The 14373-nt window shown below is 29.9% G+C and overlaps 1 protein-coding gene across 1 annotated transcript; it reads left to right on the top strand.

Annotated features, from left to right (window-relative positions):
* The first annotated feature begins 8406 nt into the window (after positions 1-8406).
* On the top strand, positions 8407-12212 carry LOC129958928 (uncharacterized). Its single transcript, XM_056071673.1, has 2 exons — positions 8407-9047; positions 11959-12212. Exons 1-2 carry the CDS (start codon positions 8582-8584, stop codon positions 11973-11975), a joined length of 483 nt encoding a protein of 160 aa, XP_055927648.1. The 5' UTR covers positions 8407-8581; the 3' UTR covers positions 11976-12212.
* Positions 12213-14373: the final 2161 nt, after the last annotated feature.

Genomic DNA, 14373 nt, shown 5'->3' with positions numbered 1-14373 from the left:
ACTGATTAATAATGATGGTGATTAATAATGATTAGTAATGACGTCATCAAAATGAAAAACAAATGATAAATTATTTTTGAATTTAGTATTATTTATATGCCGTTTTGAAGAAACACTAGAGTGTTTTCACTAGGAAGCTTGTAATCTTAAAATACGATAGGGTACCTGAGCGACAAGGACGATACCTAAGCTGATGCACGGGGCAAACAGAGCAGATTTCTTATTATTCTTTCATAAATGTAAATGCCGTTTTTCTCTCCTGCCCGCTTTTGGTGGGGATAAGCTGTAACAGTAATAATTTATTCTTTACTGACCTTCTTTTCTGTTCTATTAAGAGGATACAGTTTCGTAATAAACATGTCGCGAAAAATAAAAATCTTTGTTGAATTTTTAAATCTTTTTAAAACTTCAAGTGTACCGTCTGTTGGACTGATTGGTTCAATTCCTTATTACCTATATAATGTAATCGAACCACATCCTTGTATTTGTGAATATATTTCTTTCACCTTGGTCTTGGTCCGAAAGGTTATAAGACTTTGAAGGTCACCGGGGATAGAACCATTATTTATTTATTGAAAGATTTACAACCATCACCAGAATATGGGAGGTAATTAAGGGTATATGTTATAGCTCATTTGATAAAATAACATATTTAATTAAATATTAAACAAACCAATTCTGGATTCAAGAGACTAAATTAAAAATTACAAGCAGTAACACACAAAAATGTAAAAATAATATCACAGTGTCCAAAGGATGGAAAATATAGTATATTGTACAGCAATATAATACAACGTACAAATACCTAAAACACCAACTGAACCCATTATACCAAGTAAATACAAAATGAAATTACAAAGACATAATACAAAGAATGAATTACAAAGACATAATACAAAGAATGAATTACAATGACATAAATACAAAGTGAAATTACAAAGCAGATCTAGAATGACAAAGACATAAAAAAAGCACCACTAGAAATATAACTCAAGAATGTGAGCAGAAACGTTCATAATTATTTAACTACAATAATCCTGCATAAAACAACAACAACTAGAAGCTGTGCCAAAATAATTACATAAATAAAGCATCAATTAAAACAAGACTGTAAACAACCCAGGGAACAGATCATCATTCCAACCTCTTTTGAATTTCTTCACAAATATCTCTCGAGATATTTTTGGAGAAATCTTTCCCATCATCCTCAGCGAAGCCTTGTATATTTCTTTCATCTATAAAATTTGTTGAAATGTTGATTGATCATCATAAAGTTTTTCGTTTTCAAATCTATTGATTGACACCTCTTAGAACCCCTAAACACCTGAAATTAAATTGCCTTTTACCCAAGGGATTCTTTTTTCTATATGGACGCATCCTTTATATATACATTACTGGTCAAATATATTACAAGTTTGAGAAATTTCGCTTTTTTTTCAAGAATAAGCCCCCCCCCAAAAAAATGATATTTTTTTCATTTGATATTTTTATGTCAATATGTTAAATTAGTCTAAAGGCAAGATATATTAAGTTATTGAACAAAAAAAAAATATTTAATTTCAAAAAGAATAAAATAACAAACAAAATGTACAGGTTTTCAGTATCCATTTTGATTCCCCGGAATAAAATGAAGTAAAGAAAAAAGTTCTTTTGATCAGAAAAAGATAACAAAATAATTCAAGGTAACTAATTTAATATCCAGAGGCTGCCCAACTAATTTAATATTTAGTTGGGCAGCCTCTGGCTTCGATCACAGCAGCATTCTGTTAGGCATGGAATACACAAGGTTTTGCAACATTTGTTACGGTATTTCATGGTGCCAAACTTTAATTATTGTTTCCTGAAGTTCTCGTTTTGTTCTGGGATGATTCTCAGTTATTTTCTTTCCCATTATACTCCACAAATTCTCAATGCAGTTTGATTCTGGCGAGTTATCTGGCCATGCGAGAACATTAATACCATGTTTTGAAAATGCAGCCTTCACCTAAAATAACGAATATTTCGATATAGAGGTCAGAACTGAACTGAAATGAAATTTTAAATTAATTGTAAAATTTGTCTTAGCTTTTTCGGTGTATGGCAAGGTGCTAGATCTTACTGAAATATCCATTTTTGCCTTGGAAACATGTCACAAGCACTACGAAGCAACTGATCCTTCAGCACACCAACATACTTGTTACCATTCATGGTTCCCTGTACAAAATGAAGTCGTTCAGTTGACTGATTTGACATGCATCTCCACACCATTACGCTTTCTGGTTGTTTTGATGTACGAACCAGGCATTGTAGCCTCCTGTTGTCTTTTGCTTTACGCCAAATGTGACCAGGCTTGTCAGACATTAAAAAAAAAGCGACTTTCGTCGCTGAATATAACTTGTCTTCATTTCGAAAGACTCTAATTTTTGGGCACATTGGCCCACTCCAATCGTTTTTTCCGCATTGCTTTCGACAGTACTGGTTTTTTTTCTAGGTACTTGTGCCTAGTAACCAGCTTCACAGAGCCTCCTACGAACTGTTCTGCGACTGTCAATGACAGACATGTACTCATTCCATTCTCTTGCAAGTGTAGCAGAACTTGCAAATCTATTTTTATGGCATAATCGTGTCAATATAGCATCAGCACGTTTAGAAGATAATCTCGGACGAGCACTTCTAGGCTTTTTATCTAAGGTTCCTTCGGCTTTGAATCTCTTTATGAGGCGTGAAACAGTCGTTTTCTTGATGCATTAAAATAACAGCCTGGCGCTTCTCACGAGTTAATTCATACATTTTAAAAAGAAACGAACAGTTTGAATTGAAAAGCAATGCACAGCGAATGCACTTTGACAACGCAACAAACGAAATGAAATCCTTCGCAATCGGAGCGATTTTATAATAAACTACCAGGATGACACAATCGTTGGAGATAATTGCTTCCCAATAGATGGCGCAATAGCTTGAAACTTCCCCACCACATTTATACTAGAAAATATCACTTTAAATGAAAAAAATATATATATTACTTTTGGGGGGCTTATTCTTGAAAAAACGTGAAATTTCTCAAACTTGCAATAGTTTTTACCAGTAGTGTGTATATATATATATATGATTTATTGCAATTACAATATATTACGGCATGTACTTTCTTTTATTATTAATTTTCTCCTTACTATATCTGAATCTCAGATCCAAAAAATCGTTTACAGATTAAATTTTGTAAAGTAGTTAACAATTTATTACACTTAACAATGCATTCTTATTTAAAAATGTTACATTTGTAGAGTTTAAAATAAGACATATCTAAGCATTTTTATATATAAAAGATCGAGGTACTAAATTATGAAAATATGTTATTTTGTAATAATTATAAATAGCCTCATTTGGGACTGTCATAAACATCCTAAATTATATCTCTAATTTCTACTTGGTAATAAAAATTCGCGCTTGCTTCTTCTACAGTCCCAAAGCTAAATAACCATCTGTTAAACAACCATTTGTCAAGATAAAAGTAATAGGCATCCACACTTACACTTTTTGTCCATCATTTTCACCTTAACAATGGATCGCCATATGAACTAAAAGCAGACACAATCATAAACAATTTGATATTAGTTACCTTTCTTTAATTCATTAGAATTTATCAGGAATAATTTATCAATTATTATATATAAATTCCGAGAATCAAACAGATATTAAAAAAAGATTTTATTACTAAACAGAAATGGGGCAGAGATCATTTTAAAATGATAATGTTTATAGGTTAATAATGTAAGTTGGTGCATTCCTGATGAAATTTGCATGATGAAAAAAATCGTCCGAAAAAACGCAGTATAGGTCAGAGCGTTGAACCTAAAGCTACCAAATTTCACTGTAATTAATTCTCGGATAACAGGTGCTCGACATGAGAGACTTTTAAAAAGATGTTATTTTATTTTTAATTAAAAAAGTTAATCAATTCTCTTCAGTATTTTCGGAGTGTATACAAGAACAAAACATTTTTACACTACTTTAGCTATTTAATGATAAATATATTTCCAACTTTTTTCTAATAAATTTGTAAAAATATTGTTAAGTTTATTTTAAAACAATATTTCAATTCTTTTCGTTTCTGTTCTTATACATATGAAGGGTATGACAATAAATTAAATACATTTTTTATGTGCGCTCGTTATCGATATTATATAATTAAAATAAAATAATCAAGTTTAATGAATTATCATGTTTATGAGATTTAAAACTAGAAGCTCGAATGTATATTATATATTTTTTTATTTTATATTCATATTGGCTAGTATAATAAACGGTATATTTCAGAAGGTTAGGCTTGTGATTTTCAGATTCTTATAGAATTCTATTCTTAAGAATTTGAATATATCATAAAAAGTAAATGGCTGATTAATTAAACCTTATTCTCCCAATTAAAATATTTAATGAAGAAGTATTAGTAATTAATTGAAAAACTATTAATAATTACGAGGAATACCAAGACATTATTTTCTGGAACTTTCAGATTTAATTCAAGATGCAAATTTTATTGGCAATATCCGAATTTTTTACATAAAACTCTGTTTTAGTGAGAATTGTGAGTAACTTATCTGGTTGTTTTCGATCTGGTGTGATAGATTTGCAGATCGTATTTAATATTAAAATGAAGACAGTAATTTTCCCTATTTACAAGACCTGCATCGATACACTATGGCCTACTTAATCAAAGAACAGAAAGCGAACGACGATTCAAAACATGAATTTCAACAAATAAAAACAGAATTTTTTTCTAACAAAATCTAGTGTTTCAAAATGTAATAGGCAAGTTCCAAGTATATTTTGTTGTTATTGAAACCATAGAGCTGAGATATAAATGGAGGGAACTAGTCGTTTGTTTATTCTCGAAATAGGCGACTCAAAAACTGTCACCAACCTTTTGCTTCCCGGCATTGGTTTCCGTCGGCATAACATTTCCTGAAAAAGTTTTTTTTTTTTTTTCTTATTTTGATATTATCATTCTTTGAAAACTAAGCAAATTGGTTTCGAAAATAATGGCTTCGTTTTCATAGCATCAGCAGTTGAGCTTGTTGATTAAATCATGTTTACTTTTTTACTTTTTTTGCATTAATTAAAAGTTATTATTTTTCTTCTTTAAGTAAACATTTTAATTCTTTCATGTACTTAAAAATGTTTTTTTAATTTTACATTATAGGCTTAAATACTTTCTATCATTATCTAAAACTATCTGTTTTCTGTGTAAAAAACTTCTGCAAAAAAAATTTTAAAAAATATATAAAAGTCATCTAAATCTTTTTTCCCTCCTCTCAAAATAATGTGCACTTGGATATATCAATTCTCCATGTTATCAGAGATGGAAATTTTGGAATCTTAAACTATATATTACAAACTTATTTTGCGATTTTGTGGTTTATTATTGCAATTATTTTTTAAAGATTAAAACCGTTAGGAAACCTTTTCTAATATCATTTATCCTTTGATTCTTTGTATAAAAAGAAATACAAGTGAAAACTACTTTAGTAACCTAATTAAAAAAAAAAATTTTTTAAGAATTGGTCACAGATTACTTAATTATTTTCGAAAAGAGAGAATCTTTAATTATCACAATTTTAAATATTTATGTTGAGGACTGTTCATATTTTGGTAATTTTAGTGAATAGAGACGTACAATAATTCCTTTTAAAGAAATTCAATAAAACTTTTGTTAATCTCAGTAAAAACTATCTTGACCTTATTTATTATTTGTGTAGAGATGTAAATCTAATTTTAGGCAGTTAATTTTAATAAAAATTAAAATTAGTTAATAATTGTAAATATACTCTTGTATATTAGTTTTATAAATTTCCATATTTAAATCAAGCTCCATATTTAAATCAATTTCTTTAAAAATAAAAGTCACAATCCCTGCCCAATATATATATATATATATATATATATATATATATATATATATATATATATATATATTAAAGCATCATCGTTCACTTCAAAAATACATTTCAAATATTTATGGTAAAAATGTGCTACATATTGGAAATAATAAGGAACTTTATTTGTATTAAAATAATTACACAATTATTAATCGGCCAATAATGTTTATATGTTGCTCTGCTGTGACTTATGGCACTTTGCAAGCCTTCTGACAGTTATCTGTCAGCAATTTAAGCCGAGCTAGAGTCTCTTGTTTTTTCAGTAGCGGCAACTAGAGTCAAGAGTACGACTTAGCTACTTTATGCGTCACATTCGCTTGCACAACCCCTTTTTACAGGGGGGCACATTCACGCACCTCACAAATAGAACACAGAAGAAGAAGAACCATGCCCAGATCATGGGGAAGACGCGCTACCCCTATGCCAAGACGCCGGCTTGCTTATATGTATATACACTTGTATTGGTAAGAAAAAATTACGCCAAGCATGTGCAACACATTGGAGATTAAAATAAAGCAAGTGTAGCAAAATATAATGCAGTTATATCAGTTTAAATGAAGTTTAATAACAAGTTAACTAAATTAAATACAATAACTAAACCAAACTATGAAATATTATTCAGTTATAACATCAAAATCACTGAGTGATCCAAGTTACGAAATTCAAAATTGATTTTAAATGGATATAAGTAACATATGTTTATTGTACATAACTCTGAAATGATACAGGACTATCCTTTGAAGCTTTTTCTTTGGATCCAATTGCACAGGAACAGTGAACCATGGCTTAAATCAGCCTTAAAATTTAACAGTTAAAAGCGAGAAATAATCTGCCATTTTAATGTCATGGAGAACAAAGAATGCGGTTACAGTGAATATAGATTCTAACCACAAGTCACGTGATTTTATTTTGTTCTACACCAGAGTAATGTTGCAATCCCTCTACTCACTGATTCAACTCTATGATTAGCTCTGTAACCGCTTATTCTGAGATTTCCGTGAGTTTAAAGTCAGTCAGTCAGTATATTTTTCTACTACATCCGGCGATGTTCTCGTGGTAATGTGTTTATCCTTTTTTATTACAGATTTAAATTTTATCATGCTATTATTGGATAGTATATAATAACATTTCGCTTCGTTTAAAAAGTATTTGAACTTCTTTGCAAACATTGTATTTAAATAGTTATTTAAAAAAAATAGTTATAAAAAAAAAAACGGCAATCGGAGGGATAATGCCCAAGTGGTAAGGTCTCGGTTTCGGGACCAAAGGATTCAAGGTTTGAAACCCGGTTCCATTAAAGACCGATCGTATATAGGCTGATGCGCATTAAATCATGGGGGTCAAACGTCTTTCCGTGGGTATGGTACAGTCGTTTGCAGGAGAAGTGCCATTTCAGTTTGTTGTCCTTGTTTATTGACTGGGATTCAAAACAACGAGCTCCGTTTCAAATTAGCTTTCATATCGTTTCAGAACGGGATGTTTATGTAACTAAACTAAACCAAAATTAAACCCTAATATTATTAATGAGGCAAGTAAGAAGGTTGCTTTAAATACTTTCATCTGACTCAAAATGATTTATTTCTCCACCGTTTATAATTTCTAAGAAGTCTGTGCAGTGTAATAATCCCCTGGTATACGAATCCACCAAAGTCCTCAAATAACTTCAACACTGGAATTCCATCACGTAATCACTTAAAGAAACGAAGCCTTATATATGAATCACTTCATTCTATGACGTTTTCTTGCTATTTGATTTGTTTAGATTGGGTTGAATTGCTTCTATTAAAATTATTTTTCATTTTTTACAACTGTGAAATATTAGTAAACTTTATTTTAAGACCAATTGGAATTAGATTCTAGATACATTTAATAACATCTTTGTCAATAGGAAAATGTAGCCGAACATGGAACACTTATGAGGTGTTTTTATAAAGTCTGAGTTTACCAATAAACAATGTTGTGTAGTTCTAGTATGACATTAATTTAATCAATTATTTGTTAATTATTAATTAATGACCTTAATTAATCTATGACATTATCAAAATCAGATATATATTTCACTCTTCTCTTATCAGTATAGTTTAGTTTAGTTATACTAATGCCCCGTTTTAAAGCAAGATTAGGGCTATTTTGCGACGGACCCCAGTAATTTTGAACCACCGTCAGATGATGATGATGTCATCTGAAATGTCACCCCTCCCACATCACTTCAGCTGGAGGACGTTTGACCTCGACGGATTTAGCGTGCTCCAGAACCGCTTACACGAAGGCTTTTCTGTGGAATCGGATCTCGAGCCTAAAACCTGCCGATTCCGAAGCCGAGACTTTACCACCATGCCACCGCTACTCTTTCTCTTTTCACTATACGCGTTTACACTCTTAAGCAAATGCTCTAGATGAGACTGAATACAATAATTCTTGGAAAAATTTATTATCGAAGATCATTTAAGCTTATTTTACAGACAGAAAAAGTGTGTTGAAATGTGGGAAAAAAAAGGTGTTTTTAAATTAACTGTATTTGAAACTTTGCTACTTTGAAACTAAATGTTCAATCTTAAAACTATATATCCGTAAGCCAGTGAAGTTTTTGTTTAACTTTATGTTTAAATATTCTTGTTTTACCGAAATATGTTTTAATATATATCATTTTCAGAGATTAAGGGTTTCAAATGGATGTGAAGGACGATAAACAATTTGAAATTAAAGAAGAGGAAATTTGCCAAGGTCATACAGTTTGTTACGATTTCTCTGTGAATAATCTCTCTGCTAAACAAACCTGGCTCTTTAAAAAGACTTTTCAGACTGACTGCAAAATTCTACCAACTTCGTGGTTATTTGAGATGCTATTTCAGTATCTACCAGACAACGGCAATGCTTCTTGTTATTTAACTGTAAGCAGAAATGATACCATAGATATTCCTGTGAAGGCATTTATTTGGTTAAGGTTTTCTACTGCCAATGGTCAGCCTTTCTTTATTTTACCAAAAATTTTAACGAGTTATAGAATGCTACCAAATGATGAAATAAAAGAATCTATCGTAGAAATTTTACCCTTTCCAGAAGTGGGAACTTCACTTAATCAAGAATTGATTGTAGCTGTCGTTATAAGAATCCGGCATTGTCATTCAGAAAGTGGTAAGGATCCTGTGGGAACTGCTACAGATACTTGAAAAGTATCTTTTTATTTCAATGATGGAATTCTATGTAGATCTTCATTATGTTAGAATACATATTTGAGTAATCTTGAGGTATACTCAAGAGGATGAATATTTTGTTGATTTTCTAATTATATATTTATTAAGACAAAGAATTTTGCGTTTAGTCAAATTTGGGTCCGTTTATAATTTGTGCAAAATCTGGAAGTTCCAGAAGCACATCTTTTAATGCTTTACCAATTTCTATGATGTGTTTATCTTTGTATATATTATACTTTCTGAAAGGAGAAATGAATAGTTTGCTTAGATTTACTCCCCAGAAATGCCAGAATTTTTTTATTTGGAAATATATATATGTAAAATATTACGTATATATAAATTAATATATTATTTTAATTTGCACCTGTTTTCAATCCAATGCCGTTTTTCGTGATTTTGGAGGTTCTAATGTTTCATTAAGAATTAGCATCCAAAGTATTTTCATGTAAGAATATAAAAAATCTTAAATTTTGAAGTATAATTATTATTTACTAAAGTATTCGTGTTCCTTATTTGTGTAATTCTTCTTTAAATAAGAAAAATGATTTTCTAAAATAATATATATTACATACCTCTCCTCACTTAGTGTGTATTATGTTTAATAAAGATGTTATCTTTTCACAAATTTTAAACAAAACTTACTGCAACTATATTTTGATTTATTATCAATATTATGACAATAAATTCCTTTAAAACGATGTGTTTATTTCTGATGCAATTAAATATTTTAATATATATTTTAATTTTTCATATATTGCATTGTTATTGATGAATATAGAAAACATGCCAATTACTTTAAAAGTTACTTTACTCTCATTTTGTCGGAATTTAGTCTTTTCCATTTTAAAATTTCATTACCTTCTAATACTAATAGAGAAAGATAAATAAAATGAAGCCATGAATTCAAAAATATAATGCATAATCACCATGCGAAGATAATTTTGTGATTGGTATCTGACAGTAGAGCTTGAATTTAAGGCTCCTAATTGACAGCCTCGTGCAAAATACTTGAAATTAATCTTCTTAGAATTTATGTAATGATTGTATTTTCAAGTGATATTTATCTATACCTTGCGTTTAAAATGTGGTCATTCTCAAAATTCCCTATTCTATTAAGTAGGTGCTCCTTCAGTTGTTAGACGATTTTTACTAAATAGTTTTGAAACTCATCTTGGAAATTTATGTTAGTAAAAGTTTTGGCTTTTTACTTAAAATCTCCGGCTAGAGAAGTAATTAAAATATTTTCTCCCATTGCCACTTTTATAATATCAAAGAGCTTTAAAACCATACGTAAAATTTGTATATTTCCCATTTTTTCAAAGTTAAATGGCGAAGATTGGAATGTAAACGAAGTTCGGTAATCCTTCCAAAGATATATTAATTATACTAAAAATTTTCAGTGAATATATGCTTGGTGCAGCATAGCTAAATATGGCTATTGCACAATATGCTCCAAATGCCAATCCGAATCAATTTAAATCTATAAACCGTACTGTCTTTTAAAGTGTCAAGCTCAGGGAATAGGAGCATTCTGAATAATTTGTGATTTGCTGTTTTCCTTAAGACATTTGGTACTCCACTATGTAGTTTTTAAAATGGCATAAATTAATTTGACATTTTACAACTTATTTTTTATTAATTGAATATACCATAAAAAAGTGTCAAAGTGATTGCGATTATTAGAATTGCTCTGAATAGGTAAACTTGAACCTCTCAACTTTCACATATCGTGCGTCATATTTGCATCGAATTACCGCTTCTCAAGTTTGTAAACTAAAATAAAATTATTTAGTGGTGCTATTATTGAATGCTAAAAGTATAGTTCTATAGATGTTGAGCTGAATCAGTGGGATAAATATTTCTGGAACGAAAGGTATCGTCCATTTATAAAGAAAACAAAATAGTACGGAGTTAATAATGGCATCCTGTCACTTTCACCAATTTTGAAAGGATTTCTAAAATAAAATTTCTTGCTGGAAATTATATGACTGCAAGATAACTATCTCGGCTAGCTTCTGTTTCCACTACTGTCTATCAATGAAGAAAATTGATAGAAACTGGAGGAAACATTCTTAAAAACGCTACTCAACTTCTAGCTACTTTTTGCGATGTATACAGAATTTTTTTTTTTATTACAAATGAAAATATACAATGATAATCCTTTTACGCATTTGAAGTAAATAGGATGAATAGCCAATTTTATGTTCGGGACGTAACTGTGAAAATGTGAACAGCGACGTAAGTCATGGAAAAGATTTTGGAAATTAAAAAAGTAATAAAATATCATAATTCCATTTCCAAAATTTGCTATTAAAGCGCATTAATTTTCATTGCTCTTTACATTTGTTATTGATTCCAGACTACTCTTTATGACTTTAATTCAGCTCACTTCTTTGAGCCATGTTAAAGTTTATTTAGAGATATGTATATAGACTACTTAGCAGGCGCAGAATTACAGGCATAAAATGCACACAAAAGTGTTAAGAAACTAATGAGCGGTAACTGTAATTCTGCCTACTTCTGATTTTCAGCTTTAAACTCTAAATTAACCATTAGCTTTTTACAACGATACATCTCGTCCGAAGATAAGCAAAACTCCTTTTGAATCTCATTGTCTAAATATACTCTTGCCTCAGTGTGCAGTCCCTAAAAATGGTTGAAAATAATAATAAATTTAGGTCTAATGACGAATTTTCTAATGGGCATAATGTTTTTTATATGTTCTCTGCTGTAAAGGAATTTTCGCAGGATTACAGCATTATGTGTCCTGTTTTACCAACTTCGTGGACATTTAAATTTAATTTTCAGAAACTGCCAGAAAATGATATAATTTCACGATCTATTATTTTCAGAAGAAATGATTCCATGAACAGTCCTGTGAATATACTTATTTGGGTGTCATATTGTGATAACATGCAGCGGAATCCCGTCTATTCCGAAACTTTTGACAGATATGGAATGTTACCCAATGATGAGCTACGAGTATCTTTTGCTGAAATTTTACCACCATCAAGGATGAAAATTTTGCATTGTAATAGACTAACAGTTAAAGGTTCCATATCAATTCGCTGCTGTCATTCAGAGAAAAACTCGGATCATGAAGAAAGAATAAGTACTGATCAGAGCAGAATGTGTTTGTAATTTTAGTTAGATTTTTTTTTCTTCTTTAAGGTGAAATATAGTTGTTATTTTTATATATTAGTATCATAAAAAAATAATTAAAATATTTTCAACTGTGTTCAGCTGCTTTTTCCCCCCTTGCGTATAACTCGAATGTTTTCGGTGTGCTTTTGTTTGGACATACGATTTTGTGATTATTAACCCTTATCCTGGTAAGATTGCTTTTTTGAAAAAAAAAAATGTATATATAAAAATGTGTAAGAACAAACATTTAGGCATGTGTATTTTATAATAAAATACATATTTAGGGGCACAAAGATAAAAATAAAATAACATAAATATAAAGTTGTATGTATGGTATACTATACAAAATGAACATAAGGGTTAATCTGAAATTAATGTCTTGCAAAAAATCTAGATTTACATATAATAAAAATAGAGACAAAAGTTACATTCGCTACATGGATCGCAATCCATGCGATTTCCTACTGTTAGTGCACATAAAGGATGAAGTGCATCCAAAGTTCATAGATATATTACAGTTTAGTACAATTGTGCAACATATTTTAAACATAAAGTACGGTCATTTACCTCACCTACTAGGTTAAATTAAATATATTGCTTTGATAATTCCTACTATAAAATGTTTAATATTGTTAGATCTAATTATGTCCATGCCAAAAAAGCATCCTTTTGAGTGTCAAGATTCAGTCTTAGAAAAGAAAATTAGAAGAAAAGAAAAAAGAAGAAAAGCTAAAATTCAAAAAGTCACGAGATCTGTTTACTTGTCTACGAAGTTATACTGGCAATGAAATTGCTTCGACTTCAAAAATTACAATTCAAGCTTCAACTGGCGAAGAAAGTTCCGCACAAACTACACAGCCTTGCAATGAAAGTGCAGAAACTGTGAAAATCTCTGTAGAACCGTATGTTTATACAAATATGATTAAATTAGAAAATAACGACGAAAATGACAATTACAAATATGATCAAGTGCATATAAGTGATTCAGGTTTATGACCTAGCATTATAACTGATAAGCAAAAAAATTTTTATATTAAAAACAGACCTGTACAACACAAAGGAGTTTTTGCTAAGAATGCCGAAGGTTTCTACAACTTACAACTTTTTTTAAAAAGTACCAAATAGTGAAATGCTGCTTCGCAGCTGGTTAATTTATTGAAAAACCCAAGACTCGATATTTTATTTTTGATATATATTATTTTCCAGAGGAAATGAAATATCTACATGATTTATAGGTGGTTCTAATAACTGAAGAAAGTTGTCAAAAGTAATTCGAAATCATGAGCGTTCTAGTTGTCACTTAATTCATTTATTGCTTGAAAAGAATTACTGAAACGATTAAATTCATATTTGTCTATTGAGAAAATAAATCAAGTTAATATAAATAAGGAAACTGGACGACTTAAATTACCATTTTAAAGAATTGTGGATGTCATTGTATTTTTAGCTTGTAATAATTTGCCACTTCGAGGAAACCATGAAATAATAGGAACGCCTAATAATGAAAATTTTTTAAGCTAAATCGAGTTATTAAGTAAATATGACTCTGTGGTTATAGATCATATAAATAGAATAAAAAATTCCAAGAACAGAATTGCGCTTGATTTAGCACATACATCACAAAAACAAATTATTCCTGCATTAGGGAATAAAGTTCTTAACAAAATTAAAAACCGATACAAAAGCAGCTACGGAATACAGTACTTAAATGGATTCTACTTCTGATATTTCCCATAAAAAACAAACTTCAGTCATTTCCCATAAAAAGCAAACTTCAGTCTTCATTGTGTACGTAAATTTTAAAAAGAAAAGATTAAGTATAAATGAGTCATTTATAGGGTTTATTGAAGTAACTGATGTAATTGGATAAGGACTAGCAAAAGCTCTATTGGAAATATTAGATGAACTTAATTTAGATTTTATGGATTATAGTGGACAGGCGAACTAAAACGGTAGCAACATGAAAAGGAAATATAAAAGATGTATAATCTATAATAATTGCTTTAAATCCTCATGCAATTTATGTGCCGTGCATATCACACTCTTTTAATTTATTAAATTGTGATGCTGCTTACGGCAATATATACTATTGTATTTTTTTTTTTTTTTTTTTGATATTGCAA

Source organism: Argiope bruennichi, chromosome X1 (assembly GCF_947563725.1).
Source record: "Argiope bruennichi chromosome X1, qqArgBrue1.1, whole genome shotgun sequence".
Taxonomy (NCBI): Eukaryota; Metazoa; Arthropoda; class Arachnida; order Araneae; family Araneidae; genus Argiope; species Argiope bruennichi.
Note: the sequence above shows the minus strand (reverse complement) of the source record. Positions and strands in the feature narration are given on the sequence as shown.